Genomic DNA, 14,543 nt, shown 5'->3' on the forward strand with positions numbered 1-14,543 from the left:
CTTAGTGCACCAGTCAATTGTACCCCCCCCACCCCAGGTCCGGGGGAATACTGGGGTTAACCCGGGGAAATGGGCCGTGTTTTTACCTATCAGGTGGCCCTGCAGTGCTGGGTGAATGCGGTGGTTTTATCTTCGCTTAAAATATAGAGGGGAATGGACCTTACCTAGAGTCCCTGGGGTGTGGGGGCATTTGGCAGGGATTTTGCCATTGGATCGTCCGCGCAGGGTGGGGATTTTAGCCGGGGTTGGCTGTACTGAAAGTCAAAGTCCCCACTATTCCCAGACCGGGGGGGGGGGCGTGGTTACAATTGTCTGGTGCATATCCACATGAACGTTGTATGGTACTCTAAATTGAGCTTACTGCGTGGATAGTCACGCCCCACCAACCCCACAGAACTGTTTACACAAAAAAAATCTGCAGCCCAAACCCAATAATGCTGAAGTAAAGGCATGCATAGATTTCAGCTGGTAAAGCTGACTGGTGCCAAGCTCACACCATCCTACCACAACCACAAAACTCTGGACATGCAATCAATGATTTTACAGAAAGTAATGTTGTTTTAATGGCAAGGCATGGTGTGAGAAAAAACACGGCAAAGTATGACTTAAAATTAGATTTCATAGGGTATTCCTATAACTGTTGAGAAAATGTTGACATTTAGTCCATGCGTGCATTTAATCCGATGTAACGATTCATGCATGCCATGAACCGTATGATCATTTCAATGACTGTCAAGTACATTTTCTGTGTGCTCACGATTTTTCTAGAGGAAACAGAGTGCTTCAACTATAAGGAAACATCTAAATATTCATAAAACGAACATTCTTTGAGGTTACAATAAATATTTTCTCTTAAACAAGCACATTTAATTTAACACAATCCATTTCTTGTTGTTACAATGGGCCTTCTTTACGCGGATTGAAAACGGTGTTAATCGCCGGCAGCCGCATCGCACTTTCGTATATCCTTACTACTATTTACGAGGTCTATCTCGAAGCTTGCCGGAGATGGCCGGGTTGTTACGATTGGGCAGCGTTTTATCAGTATTTACAACTAATTTCCAACGTTCACAATATTTTGACAATAAATTAAGACTTTCTTGCAATTCCACAGCATTATTAGCAAACACAATGATATCATCAGCATATAGTAATAGAAAAGTTTAAACAAATCAATATTGATACCATTAATACCCTTTCATAGAAAATTGACTCTAAATCATTTAAAAACATAGAGAACAAGAAAGGCGATAAACATTCTCCTTGTCGTACACCTATTACACATTCATATGTTCCACTCAACTAGTTACAATACTTTACCCTGGATTTCACTGATGAATACATGGATTTAATTATACCAAATATTTTTCCTCGTAATCCTAACTTTATAAGTTTACTCCAGAGATTATCCCTAACAACATAATGAAGGATACTGCGTTTGGTTTAAAAAAAATGCAGAAAACACGGTATTTCTACCTTATGCGAAGATAGAAGATCACAGTAAATCTTTCAGCATTCACCAATCATTTAATATTTTTGCGTTTTCAGCCATTAAATACACGGTTATAAACTTGATATCAGTAATTAATATTTTCCATAAATGCATTATTTCGTAAGTAGTTGAAGGTGTATCACTCAAAATGTATGTTTGTTATACATGTGTATGTATTGATTTTGAATAAGAGAGTCACTTTAAACTGGGTTTTATTTACCATCATCGTTTGCACTGACATGCAAATATATCCTTATCAAAACTTTATAAAACATGCGGAGTTTTCATTTTTGTTTTGATTTAAATCTTCATTGAAATCTTTTACCTAAACTGTCTGAATGTGTCTTAAACATCTCTAAGATATTAATTGTCATTGAATTGAATTGAATTGAATTGACTCCGGGCATTGCCTTCGTGTTTCATAATACTCGATACCAAAATGACAATGTTAATGTATTTCTCATCTATAATATCGAAACTCGAGACCTGAAACATGAACATTAGCATTGTCTCGTAATTTACAGAACTATTCCTTTATAAAATGTATTATAAGCGTTTTGAATAAAAATGTCTCTTCAAGCCTGATAACTCACCAAGGTTCTTGTAACTGAGCTATTTCTGAACTCACTTCTCAGTTTTCGTTTAATATTATATATCTGAATAAAAAGATAAGAGCTATGGTATATTTGATGAAAAATTAAAAATATGCTTCAGAAAATACCTTATTTGGTAATAATTGTTATAAACTAGTTTCTATGAATATACTTTATCATAGTTTTACAACAAAGATATAATATGGTAGATTCAGCTTAAATACAATTCAAAACAAATGTTTAAACCTGATTTAACAAAACACAATAGTTTGTAACACTTATCTTTTTCCGTTGTTTTAAATGTTCCGTTTATTGGCAATATCAGCAAATACATGCTTTTGATAAAAATTAGCATCAAATATAACCAAAATGGACACAAAAAAATAAAAACGATAAAAATATAAACATACAAACATATAAGTACATGACTACACACACATGCTAACTAAAAACGATAAAAAAATAAACATACAAACATATAAGTACATGACTACACACACATGCTAACATTCACACATACATCAATACAAACAAAATGATACATTTAGTTGCATTTAAGCAAATCAAGAGACAGCGGCAGCGAGTTACTTAGTACATCAATTCGTTTGGACATGGCAATAGAATCAAATTTCGATAAGTTCCTGATTTTCCTTATACTATTACTAGATAAGATAAATACAAATTTTTCAATAGTGTTAAGCGATCAGTTTATTTTATGTTATACTTATTCCTTATGTCAATTTATAAAGGACAAAAAAATGTGATATTCTAAATCAACCGTATTGATAGTACATATTCAACATTTTCTATCTTCTCTAATAATGTAATCGTGTCTTCCGGATCAATCTTTAAGGTATGGGCACTCCGTCTGATTCTTGATAAAGCAATTCTATAACTTTAGATAATTTCCTTTGTCGATGATATAGACGATATTTGTTTATTTCAGTTCGCTATTCGTGAAAATATGTTTTTCTTAGATCACTCGTGAAATAAAATACGATCTTACACTGAAATAAACATTTTTTCTGTTTCTTTTATGCTTATTTTCGGAGTTTTATGAGTATTTTAATTAATTTTCTTAATAACCCCCTTTTCCGAAAAGGGTATTTTTTAAGCCGTAACCCGTGGGACGCCCCTTACGCAAATTTTATTTATATAATAGCAGATGACGTAGCTGTCAAATTTAAACGGTTTGTTGAGAAAAAGATCTCTGTTATTCTTTTTTATAGTTAATTACTCGCTCGTTTTTAGTGCAAAGAGTTTATGAACAGTAATCAATAAAGTTTTATTAGTGCACCTGTTTCCAAAAAAATAAAGAAACACATTTATTTTAAGCAGAGCATGAATACATAACCTAATTACTGCGCCGCCATTTATTGATTGAAAATTTGAAAGGTCGAATGTGTTCGCAAAACAATTGCGGATAATCGTTGGATATAAAACATTTTTCCTAGTTTAAGAGTGTGTTTCATGATACATGGATATTCAGTCATCTTACTGTCAGATAACAGTCTGTTTTGCTTGAAAACCGGTCGATTTCCAGGTAATGACGCTAGTTTGTTGACAAATTTTGAGGCGTTGGAGTAAAAAAAATATCTGCCAATTGTTGTGTAAATTTTCCGGGAAGTTTATATTACGTATTACAACGACAAACTGTTCGAAATGCATTTGAACGATGATATTCCATTCTACTTATGTTCAAACAGTTGTTTTCGTCTGTAATTTGTTTGGTATGAAAGCAAATGTTCGAACATTCAGCTTCAAGATCAAGAAAACGTTGAAAAACGGGATAACTATTTTTAAATAAACGGTTCCCACGTGGTTTCCAATCGTGCGCCAAGTTTGCAGTATGACGCCGTCTATAAAAAGACCTGTCCTCGCATTACAACATGGTTCTGTCTCAAGTAGTTACATAGTTCATATCAACGAAGTATTATTATCATATATCCGTGTTTGATCGATGATAGGGCGGTGACCTCTTTATTGTCTGAAAGGAAACAGTATTAAATAAGCTTCTAACTTAATATTTTAATACTTTAAACCCCCAAATAGTTCTGCACAGTATAAAACTGTATTTGTTAAGTTGGTCTGTTTAGAGCTTTGTATGCAGGGGATATTCTTGACCCTATGACTAAAGTTTTGCTTTTCTCTGTGTCAACTTTAGATATACATTGTATTACGTATTAAGTATTAAATGTTATCACCCACCCGTCACTCTATATCATATTTATGCAAAGAAGGTATTATGCTGCCTTTACTACATTATTACAGTAATGTACTCCAGTAATGTGTTTCACTATATTTCTCCAATAGGTCAACATAAAATCTTACCAGTTGAAAGACAATCGCACCAAACGTCAACATCGGCTTCAATAATCATCTCCATCTCATGTTGCAATGGTATTTCTTGTCTACACTTCCTTTTTATGGCTGAGAGAATGTATAAATAGGCGAGAATTTCGCCACAGCCGTCAGCAAAAGGAATTGGCAGCCAACAAGACAGCTCCAGACCTTGTTAGGAGTAAAACTCACGGTAACTGCTCTCACTTAAATAAGTCCGTTATATTTTTCATATAGCATACGTTAGCTACTGCTGCTTTTATTAAAGGTCGTAGTAGCTTGATTGAAAGTTAAAATTTTGATATTTTGTATGGTTTTATAATTTATCATTATAATTATATATGTATTTTTTGTAAAAAGTTCTTAGAATGTGAATGAAAACTTTAAATACTATTAAATAAAAGGTGTGTATGATAAATTTTCATCTTTATTGTTACTTGTTCGTGAATTCTTATAATGATGACTTTTAAATATTTTTTGATTTATTGATGTTGTTTTAATTTTGTATTTCGGTATAATGGCTGCAAAATGACCTTTAAGCAACTATGAAAATGTCATTTTGCATTTAATACCATTAGTGATCACCTTAACAGAATTACATATGAGATATAGTAGCATTAATGATAAGGGAAGTTAAATGAATTTTCCCTTTACGTGTTTCCGCAGGCATATCATAGGCTTCCTATCGAACCAGACAGTTATTATCTCTCTTGTTTAGAATTTATCTTGTTCAGTACTTATCTTTAAAAGGCCACGCGGATTTCGTAAACATCCTAAACGTAAGCTTGTTATAATGGCATTCTGGGCGATTGTATTGAGAGTACATGGATACACGGTAAACTAGAGGTGTAGTTTCGGAGTAGCACATACTGAAAATGTCGATTAAGTTATGGTGAAAGGCCAAAAACTGTCCATTATGCCAGAGAAAGAACAGTTCGAAGAAATCAGTGCCGAAGTTGTTTTTTTCGCTGACAGATGGACAGAATGAGCGTTTCACTAGCTTAAAACATGTAAATAACGAGGTTAAAATCATGATTTTCACGGCGCTATTGTCAACTTATTGGAAACATTCACACCATTTGAAAAGACACTAATCATTCAAATATCTATATAATATTGCGCTCATTTATCGTTAACATATAAATTGTAAATATTTTTTGGTTATTATTATTATTTTTTTAGATTACAACCTATATTTACAGCCAATGAAATTGCAGATAGGCAATCATTAAGTACTGCGCTTTATCATTATTAAGAATTTCAACTTTCGCGGGAATTAAAGATCCGCCCTCTGCCACTCATCCCAAACACAATCTGTGCATCCGATTTTGCGTTGACAATGTTTTAGCCAATGAGGTTGTATTCTAAGTCAGTAAGATGACCGGAATTAAAATCTTATGATTAAGATGGGCTCAATCGCTACGCTCTCTCCGGCCATCATTAAGATTTTAATTCATGTCATCTAACTTTTACTGAAAATTCAACTTCAACGGATATATAATAAGTGCAAAATGTGTTTTTATTGTGCATTATTTACGTAATACGGTAATAAGTTTTTTTCTTCTCCTTAAGGGATATACAACTAATAAACATTTTCCTTTGCCCCTATGGCTGCACAAACCTCAGTCACATCTTCATTTGGGCATTGAGTTGTTATCGGATTTTGATTAAAAGCAACATTTCGTAATAATTTATTAAACCTAAGAAATAAAGGGTTTTAAAGTGTTTTTTCTTCAAATAAGTGCATAGTTAACACAATACAATATTTATCATAATGAAATATTTTTTCACGACATGAAAAGACGATGTGGCAGACAATCGTGACGCTAATTCTGACCGTTCTCACGGACGCCATCACAGAAGCCGCTCAAGTGCAGTTCGTGGGCTGTGGCTCGAACCTCGACACTATGCTCAGGCTAGTCTGTCAGGACAGGGGCTTCAACGGGATTCAAAGTAGGAGGGGTGAGTGGAGTAAAACACTGTTTAACCAAGTGTATTTGTATCAATGAATTATGTTCGTTGATAAAGATAAGTCATCACATAAGAAGTTGAATAATATTTAATAAACGGCAAACTGTAGAGTATCTTCGTGTAGAACATATAATATACAGACAAACTATATTTTAGAGAAACGAAACATAGGTTTCACCCGACATGGCATTGTGGAAGAATGTTGTCACCAGCCGTGTTCCTTAGGCCAGTTGGAGCAGTATTGCGCTGTGGAGGGTACAGTAGATACGGTATGTTTCTAATGTTTAAAGTTACTCAGTTTTTTATTAAAGATATCTGAGCAATTAAGGACCTCTATTGTACACTTAAAAGCTACCATTCGTCCTGTTTTGTCATACAGTGGCTATGATTAAACATATACATGAAAAGCCTACTGACAACCCAGAAGCGCTTAACTGTATTCTAAATAAAAGCTTAATTTTAATTATTAACACTTATCCGCAAATGCATCGCTGGCCAAAGTATGTCATGTGTGTACATGAATGTTGCGCCCACTGGCAGAATCCTTTATTGCTCAAATGTCTTCAAATAACCGTGAGACTGTAAAAGGGTCATTCGGGACAAACGCAGACACTGTTTATACAACGTTTAATAGAGGTAATAATTATATTTATACATGTCACATATATCGCCAGAATATGTTCTCTTAATGCTTTAAATTTCACTCAGGTACGTTGATTGTGCTTGAAGTAGTTTTATTTTAAAGTAGGTAAGGAAGGACCTACGCAACCCAATAATGTCAAATGACGTTGTTTTCATTTCTGCTAAAATCCTGCTAGTTTATACGTTAACATAACGCTCAACCCCGCGTCTGTGCGTGGTGTCAATCTTAATAGGCCATGAGGACATGTTGCTACTGGAGCCTAAAGCCACACGCGCTTAGATGTAAATTGGTATACCAATATCAATTTTTAAAACAACTAAGTTTGTATGGCTAAAACGGATGTGTGTCCGAAAAGTAAGAAGATACTGTATGGAAAGGTACTTACGACAATGGAAGGAACATGAATATAAACTCATTATTCCGTATGCTTAAACATCTCTGCTGTCAATAAGTCAATTACTAAGGTGCATACGACGATTATGGTGTTGCAACATTGTTGTGTGTTTGAACACATATCTTACCGAACCTCTTTCTGTTATAACTTTGACTAAATTAGATCAATAGAAAGCATAATTGGATCTTCCAAATGTTGACTAAATGTGATTACTTCAAGGGGGTCAATATGGTATTTCTATTTGTGATTGAATATATGAATTTAAAACATCATTAATAGTTCCTGGTGATGATTTAAAATGACGAAAAATTATATTTCAGTACATGTACAAACATTAAACATCTGACATTTGGTATTTAAGACCAAACCGCAGTCAGTAATAGATGAAATTGAGCCCATTATTACCTTACAGCTACGTGAACATATTATAACACTCGCCAGGGTAAAAGTAATACATTGCCTTGGAAATACACGTCTCGAATACTTCTCAAATCTTTATTATGTGACCATTATAGACTCCTTTGGTGATATAACCGTGCGAATTTAATACGGAAATCATTTCTTAATACAGCCATGGACACATATTTATGGTTCGTGACAGAACTGTTTGAAATGTTTAGAACATGTCGTGTCAAAAGGAAATTCGACGACATTATCAAACATCGTGAACGAGTGTCAGCCATTTGGTCTGACAGCATCTCAAATTTGTCAGAACCCCCCCCCCCCCCCATAAATAACTAAGAACCATGCTTCCATTTTTGCAAAAGATCAATGTACATAATACTGGGATTATGCTGCTTAACTGCGTCTGTATCCAGGCATTTAATCTTGCACTCAAAGCTTAACTATATCTTAGAACGTATTTTGTGTACATAACATGCTGACACTTAAACATGTTAAACATGTTCATTATTTTATTGTATTTGACGTTGTAAACTGTTCGTGAGTTCCAGTAATATTATCCTTTGAAAAACACACACAATAGTACCGAAAAAAATACAACTTTTCAATTGCGCATGCGCTAAAACGTGTGTCTTTTATAATTAATACGACAAACAAGTTTGAAAAACATCTATCAAAGTTTGAAATTTTCCATCGGCCACACGGACCTTAGCTTTTACAATCTTACTTGAACCGGGTCGAAAGGACCGCTGGCCCGACGGATTTACTTCTGCGAGTGTGTAGTATTACGTGAATTGCGAAGCAGGTGACAAGTGCTTTCCTCTATATATAAACGACTACCTCGTGTGAAATTATCATGTAAATAGTATACATGTACATGTTGAATGTAAGGATTCATGGTTATACATATATAATAGAGCTATTACGTTACATATTGTTTGTTATTTAATACGTATTTAATTTGATAATGTTCTTTTAAATTGAAAAACAAACATAATATTATTATAAGAACGTTATATTCCACTCATTCAAGCGCATTCGTGCATAAACTTTCATAAAGTGTATGATAATGTACAGAACAAAACTGTGAATGTTTTGTTCTGCCTTTCAGGAGGAGGTATTAACCAACTTGAAAGCATTGACGCTACATCGACAAACGTTACCGACGATCGAAAGGCCCTCGCCAATAGAAGAGGAAGTCTTATCGTCTGAAACCAACGAGCATCTACCAACGTCCAACCCTTGGACCATGCTTGCACAGACCGGGCAGTCTCATGTTTACAGAAATGGTCCTCGCACGAGGTTCTTCTATGTTCGCAGACTTAACCCCTCGCCAACTCGTTCCCCTGTGATACCCGCCATAGATCAACAATGAAAAGTCAATTGATAAAACATATAGAGGTTATTGTTATGCTGTAAAATTTCGAGTACTTTTGTGTAATGAAGTTTTACGAAATGTCATTAGTACTTTTCATGTTTCATAATTTTAGAATATTTTGTCTGTTAGAAACATACATTTTTGGTACTTAAAGTAAAACAGAATTTTTGATAATATCCAAATTATTTCATGACATTTATTACTCTATTCAAACATAGTTGTCAAACTTTATATTATAGTATACACAGCGTATAGCATTTCTATTATCAATTAGTCTGTGGAATTATTTTTCTTGACAACCTATCACTAAGTCTAAAGATTGTTGCGAAACTTTAGATTGTAATATAAACAGAATGCCCGGCTTAAGTCAGTCTAAGATTAAGTCAGACAATGACATTTTTAGGGCCCAGCCCCTAGTGTCCCCTGCGTCTGGATTAATTGTCTCAATTTCATTGGCCATGTATTGGCATGACTTTTTGTAACATCCTTTGTCATTGGATGTGCTACAACGCCAATTATTTGCAATAATTTACTTGTAGCATTTTAGTCACTGAATTTTATTTTATAAGAATACATATATATTTTGCAATATTCAAATGTACATTGCATATTAATTTTACAATGTTCTTTTGTTCGTTACGTATCCACCACGTTACAAGTACATGCTTTAGATATTTATCTTTAATGCATATCGCCCTAAGCGCATTTTGTTGTTAAAACGTCTTATTTCTAAATGCGGCGGTCCAGCATGGAAAAAAGTTATGTAATATTAACTTATTAATAGCCTTGTGACAGTCACGTGGTAGATACTGACCAAAAGATACTGATAAAACATTATTCTGGTTTTGACAAGCGTCGAGGATACACCTCTGTTAGGATTTCCTATCAAAATTACAAAATATATGAACATTTTAAACTAGTGAAAAGGAATTGTTACCACTGTTATTCATTATTATCACAATCAAATAAAACACTTAAAACTTGTATGCTGTTTTACTTGGATACTTTCGAAGTGAGCGTTGGACAACTAATAGTTATAACAACATTGCTTCATAGTCGACTAAGACTTCGTGACTAACCGTGTATTCCGGACATTACTTTTACTACTACTACTTTTAAAACCCGTTACATGACCAGTTTTTCATCCTGTCATCAGATGATGATAGTTTTGGCAATTCTCTAAAAGTTGTGTCTTTCCTCGCTCGAGTCACTTTTACTGTTGACTTCGAAGTGTTTCATCTCATAATAAAACGAGGAAATTGACACATTTCTTGAGCCTTTTTAGATCTCGGGAAGGAGTCATTAAGAGTCGTCCACACGGCACAAAACTATCTAGGAAAAGGAGAATACCTATTGAGAGGTGCAGTATATTAAGTGAAGCCATCCATCAGTTATACAAACATTGCTATGGTAAAGTTTCATTTTTAAGTTTAAAAAGCTAAGTTTGAATCTTTTTAATGTTTACACCGAGAGATTATTTTGATAAAGATATTATGTCATTTAAGAAACAAATGCTATATAATCTTAATACAATTTGTGTTATAACCTTCATTTAATATATCACATCATATTAGTAGTGTTTTATAATGTAGTTCAAAGATGTTATCCATGCAAAAATAATACGATGGTTAATCAATTTGAATAAACCAGATAATCTAAAATGCACTTACACATCTTTGCATCTTTACGAAGGATGGTTTACCTTAAAATACCACAATTATTAAGGAATTAAATATTATATATACATCTGTTAAAAAATGAGGTTAAAATACTCTGTTATCCCACATTTTACTAAAAAGCGCGTTAAACGTTGTTTACTGACGTCATAGAGCGCAGTAATTTTAAATCACTATTGATGTCAAATAGTAACTATTTAAATCGCGTTTTTACGATTATTCATTATCTATTTAAATTAATTGCATACTTATATAATTGATTGCGCATTATTGAAATGAAATAATGTACTTTTCATAAACCATATAATAAAAGAAATAAGAAGTAGCGCGTTGAGGTGCATAACTCATCGTACATGGTGTTGTAAGATGCGTTTTTCCAGCACTGGTCAAATGACCGGAAACACACGTCCGGTATGCAGGAATACCTCTCTCATAACCGGACCCACATGATAGATACTTATAGTTATATGCTAATATTAACAGCATCTAGCCATTAATTTTCGAAATAATTTTCAGTAAGGTTAAGGTAGTTCGCGTAGAGTTTTGTTTCCGCAAGTAGTATGCATAACCAGCATAATGTTCAATAAATGATAAACATAGCAACTGTTGTATTCATTCCAAAATCGTTAACTTTTTATATTACTTCAAGCGCAAAACATACTCGATAGCGCCACCACTAGGGCAACAGCGCCACCACTTTTATAAATATGTGCATTTATCCTTTTTAAGAAGTGCTTAGCAGTTTTGTTGTGTTCCGGCATAGGTACTATACATAACAGTTATGTTTGCATGCGTGAGAATGTTCTTACGGGGTGTGTAAGCATCGAAATGTACCTGCTTTGCAATCAGATCTCAAAATATGCACAAGTCCGATTCGGGAGAAAAGCTCCTGACACCACAGTTTGCACAATATTGAACTGAAATAGTAACCAGCCAACAGTAGAAGTGTTCTTACACGGTACCACATTCTCCGATTTTCGAAATATGTCCGTTAAATGAAATTATCAAATAAAATATAAATCATACTAACGTTTGTTCATGTAAACATAGGGCACAGCTCCACCACGGAAGTGTCGACAGCTCTTTTTCTTTGCACCACCGTAAAGTGGTGGAGCTGGCGTTTAGAGGCCGTGTAATTGAAACGGGTATTTTTTTACGAGAGGAAAACATTTTTCCCTTACTCGTTTATAAAACCCTCAAAGTATCTTACTTTAAAAATGCATTAAAACACATTCGCATGAAGCATTATCAACAAACTCACTTTCATATTTATGAAAGACCATTCATTCTTGTCATATCGGAAAAGTCACAGTTTCCGGTCATTTGACCAGAAAAGTCACTGTTTCCGGTCATTTGACCAGAAAAGTCACAGTTTCCGGTCATTTGACCAGAAAAGTCAAGGTTTCCGGTCATTTGACCAGAAAAGTCACAGTTTCCGGTCATTTGACCAGAAAAGTCACGGTTTCCGGTCATTTGACCAGAAAAGTCAAGGTTTCCGGTCATTTGACCCGAAAGTCACAGTTTCCGGTCATTTGACCAGTGCATGAAAAATCTATGGAAGATGAGTAACGGGCCACAACGCGTCACTTGCAACGAGTGCAGATGGTTACCATACATTTGATGACGGTAAACAACGAAGCGGGCTTGTGTTTGTGAAATATACAAAAATGGTTCTTCTGTGCGTGCCCTCGGGTCGATTATCACCCTTCCGCACCAAAAACTACCGGAAGAAACTTATAATTTGATTAATCAATTGCATGTTCAAGCCAAATCACTATACACATCTTAATATTACACAGCATAAACATTTTTATTTTCATTGTATTTAGAGAGTAAAAAATTCCAAACGTTTCAGCGACAACGTCCCCACAATACGAATAATGTCACGTTCAGTTGAAATGTGAGAATAGTCTATGCTCGACATCTGACCGCATGTTCAATAGATTCGGGGACTTAAATTACCACAAACTTGTCTGCATGTTAAACTGTTTACAACTAGAAACAAGCCGTCCACAAGTTATCATAAGTCTAGTTGCCACATTGCACGAATATGATTGGAAAGCAGTTACTATTTGATACAAAATGACCGATTGAAAACAGATTGGCTAACTTTGACGAATGCAAAATGTATGAATACCCGTTGTCAAAAAACAAATAAACAAATTAAGCGTCGGCCGATTTTTTGGTCGACGTACAAGTGTCAATATATGGCCAAGTTACCGTCGGTGTCAACAAATTCAGCTCCACGATGAATAAGATGGTGATGGAGACTTGGATTTATCCAAACAATCTACTAATAATCACAGCAAGATTATGCAAATATTGGAACACAAGAACATTTAATCTATTTACAACTTTTTCCACATAGGTCCACAAACAACACAAGGACCTACATGTATCAGGCATCCTATACATCAGCGGAAATACCTCGTCCACATCCATGCAAAATGCTCAGTCTATGCAGTTTGCCAGCAACGCTAAGTTTACACAGAACTGATTCAACATCAAACACCACTGTTTCCAGTGGATTTTACAACATATTTGGTGTTCTAATCCACGGAGGTGGACAAATGACAAAAGCCCATGAGGTAACCCACAAGCTAAAGAGCAAATTAGCTCCATTGAAAGCGACCGTGAAAAAAAAACGTACGGTATTTTCAAACTTCAACCGCCAAATGACATGTACCATTGTACACACTCGCATGATTACTGATGATGTAGGCAGTTATAACATTGCTCTTAAAATAATTTGGTTGACTTAAAGGGATTGGAATATTATTTTCGTTGTTTTTATTTAGAAGACAAGAGAAACTCTAATTAAACAGCAAACAAACATCTGATGGACATACCAGTAGTTAAAACGGTCGACTTGATACAGCGTCTAGGAGTGTGGCCATAATGTCTTCGTCCAATTAATTGACTTCTGAATTTCAGAAAAGATACCTATAATATGGCCTCTCGGCCATTTTTTGTATGGAATGATTTTGTCATATCATTGTAATAGCACGTGTAAGTAAAACATCCTCAGGCTGTCGCTCTCACAACGACAGCATAGAGAAAATACATTGTAGCGGTCATGAAGTGCATCTTTCAGTGTCAGCCAAGTTTCCATAATGGAAGAAACTGACTTGATGTGTCGCCCAATGAAGTTTTCTGCAAAAATAGTTTAAATTGATCCCGAAATGACAGAACATAATCAAAAGGTCTTTAAAATAATATGTTCCGGCAATCATGTATCGAACAATGAAAGAGACTTCAAAACAAACAGTGGGGAAGGCCAACAATTAGAACGTTACAAAATTAAATGCTTTATTTAGTTTTGAGGTCGTTGACAACATGACTGTCCCTTATTGCATATCGTTCCAGACTATCCGATCAATAAAGTGGCTTTCAACTAAAAAAAAGAAGCTGAAGAAACGGTCATTCACCTTCCTGGTTACTAAATATGAAAACATCTTAATGTGTAGTTTGAAGTGTTAAGAATTTCAACACCTGAGACTATTCCTATCATGTAGAATCTTTGCCAATACGATTTTAAGAACTTAATTATGTAAAACCTTTCTTTCGTAAAATTAATGATCTGTCAAAACACCTTAACATTTATGTCGTAGGTTTGCTAGATATATAACTTTTCGAAGACAAAACAACATTTTG

The 14,543-nt window shown here is 34.7% G+C and overlaps 1 protein-coding gene across 1 annotated transcript; it reads left to right on the plus strand.

Annotated features, from left to right (window-relative positions):
• Positions 1–6,230: 6,230 nt before the first annotated feature.
• On the plus strand, positions 6,231–9,210 carry LOC128237843 (insulin-like growth factor II). Its single transcript, XM_052953423.1, has 3 exons — positions 6,231–6,378; positions 6,553–6,665; positions 8,947–9,210. The coding sequence occupies exons 1-3, from the start codon at positions 6,231–6,233 to the stop codon at positions 9,208–9,210; spliced, it is 525 nt and encodes a 174-aa protein (XP_052809383.1).
• Positions 9,211–14,543: the final 5,333 nt, after the last annotated feature.

Source organism: Mya arenaria, chromosome 6 (genome assembly GCF_026914265.1).
Source record: "Mya arenaria isolate MELC-2E11 chromosome 6, ASM2691426v1".
Taxonomy (NCBI): domain Eukaryota; kingdom Metazoa; phylum Mollusca; class Bivalvia; order Myida; family Myidae; genus Mya; species Mya arenaria.

Excerpts from the sequence above, each read along its gene's own strand:
- LOC128237843 (XM_052953423.1), top strand. The coding sequence starts at position 6,231 with ATGTGGCAGACAATCGTGACGCTAATTCTGACCGTTCTCACGGACGCC. Across the intron at positions 6,379-6,552 it reads GGGCTTCAACGGGATTCAAA|AGAAACGAAACATAGGTTTC; the intron begins GTAGGAGGGGTG and ends ACTATATTTTAG. Across the intron at positions 6,666-8,946 it reads TGGAGGGTACAGTAGATACG|GAGGAGGTATTAACCAACTT; the intron begins GTATGTTTCTAA and ends TCTGCCTTTCAG.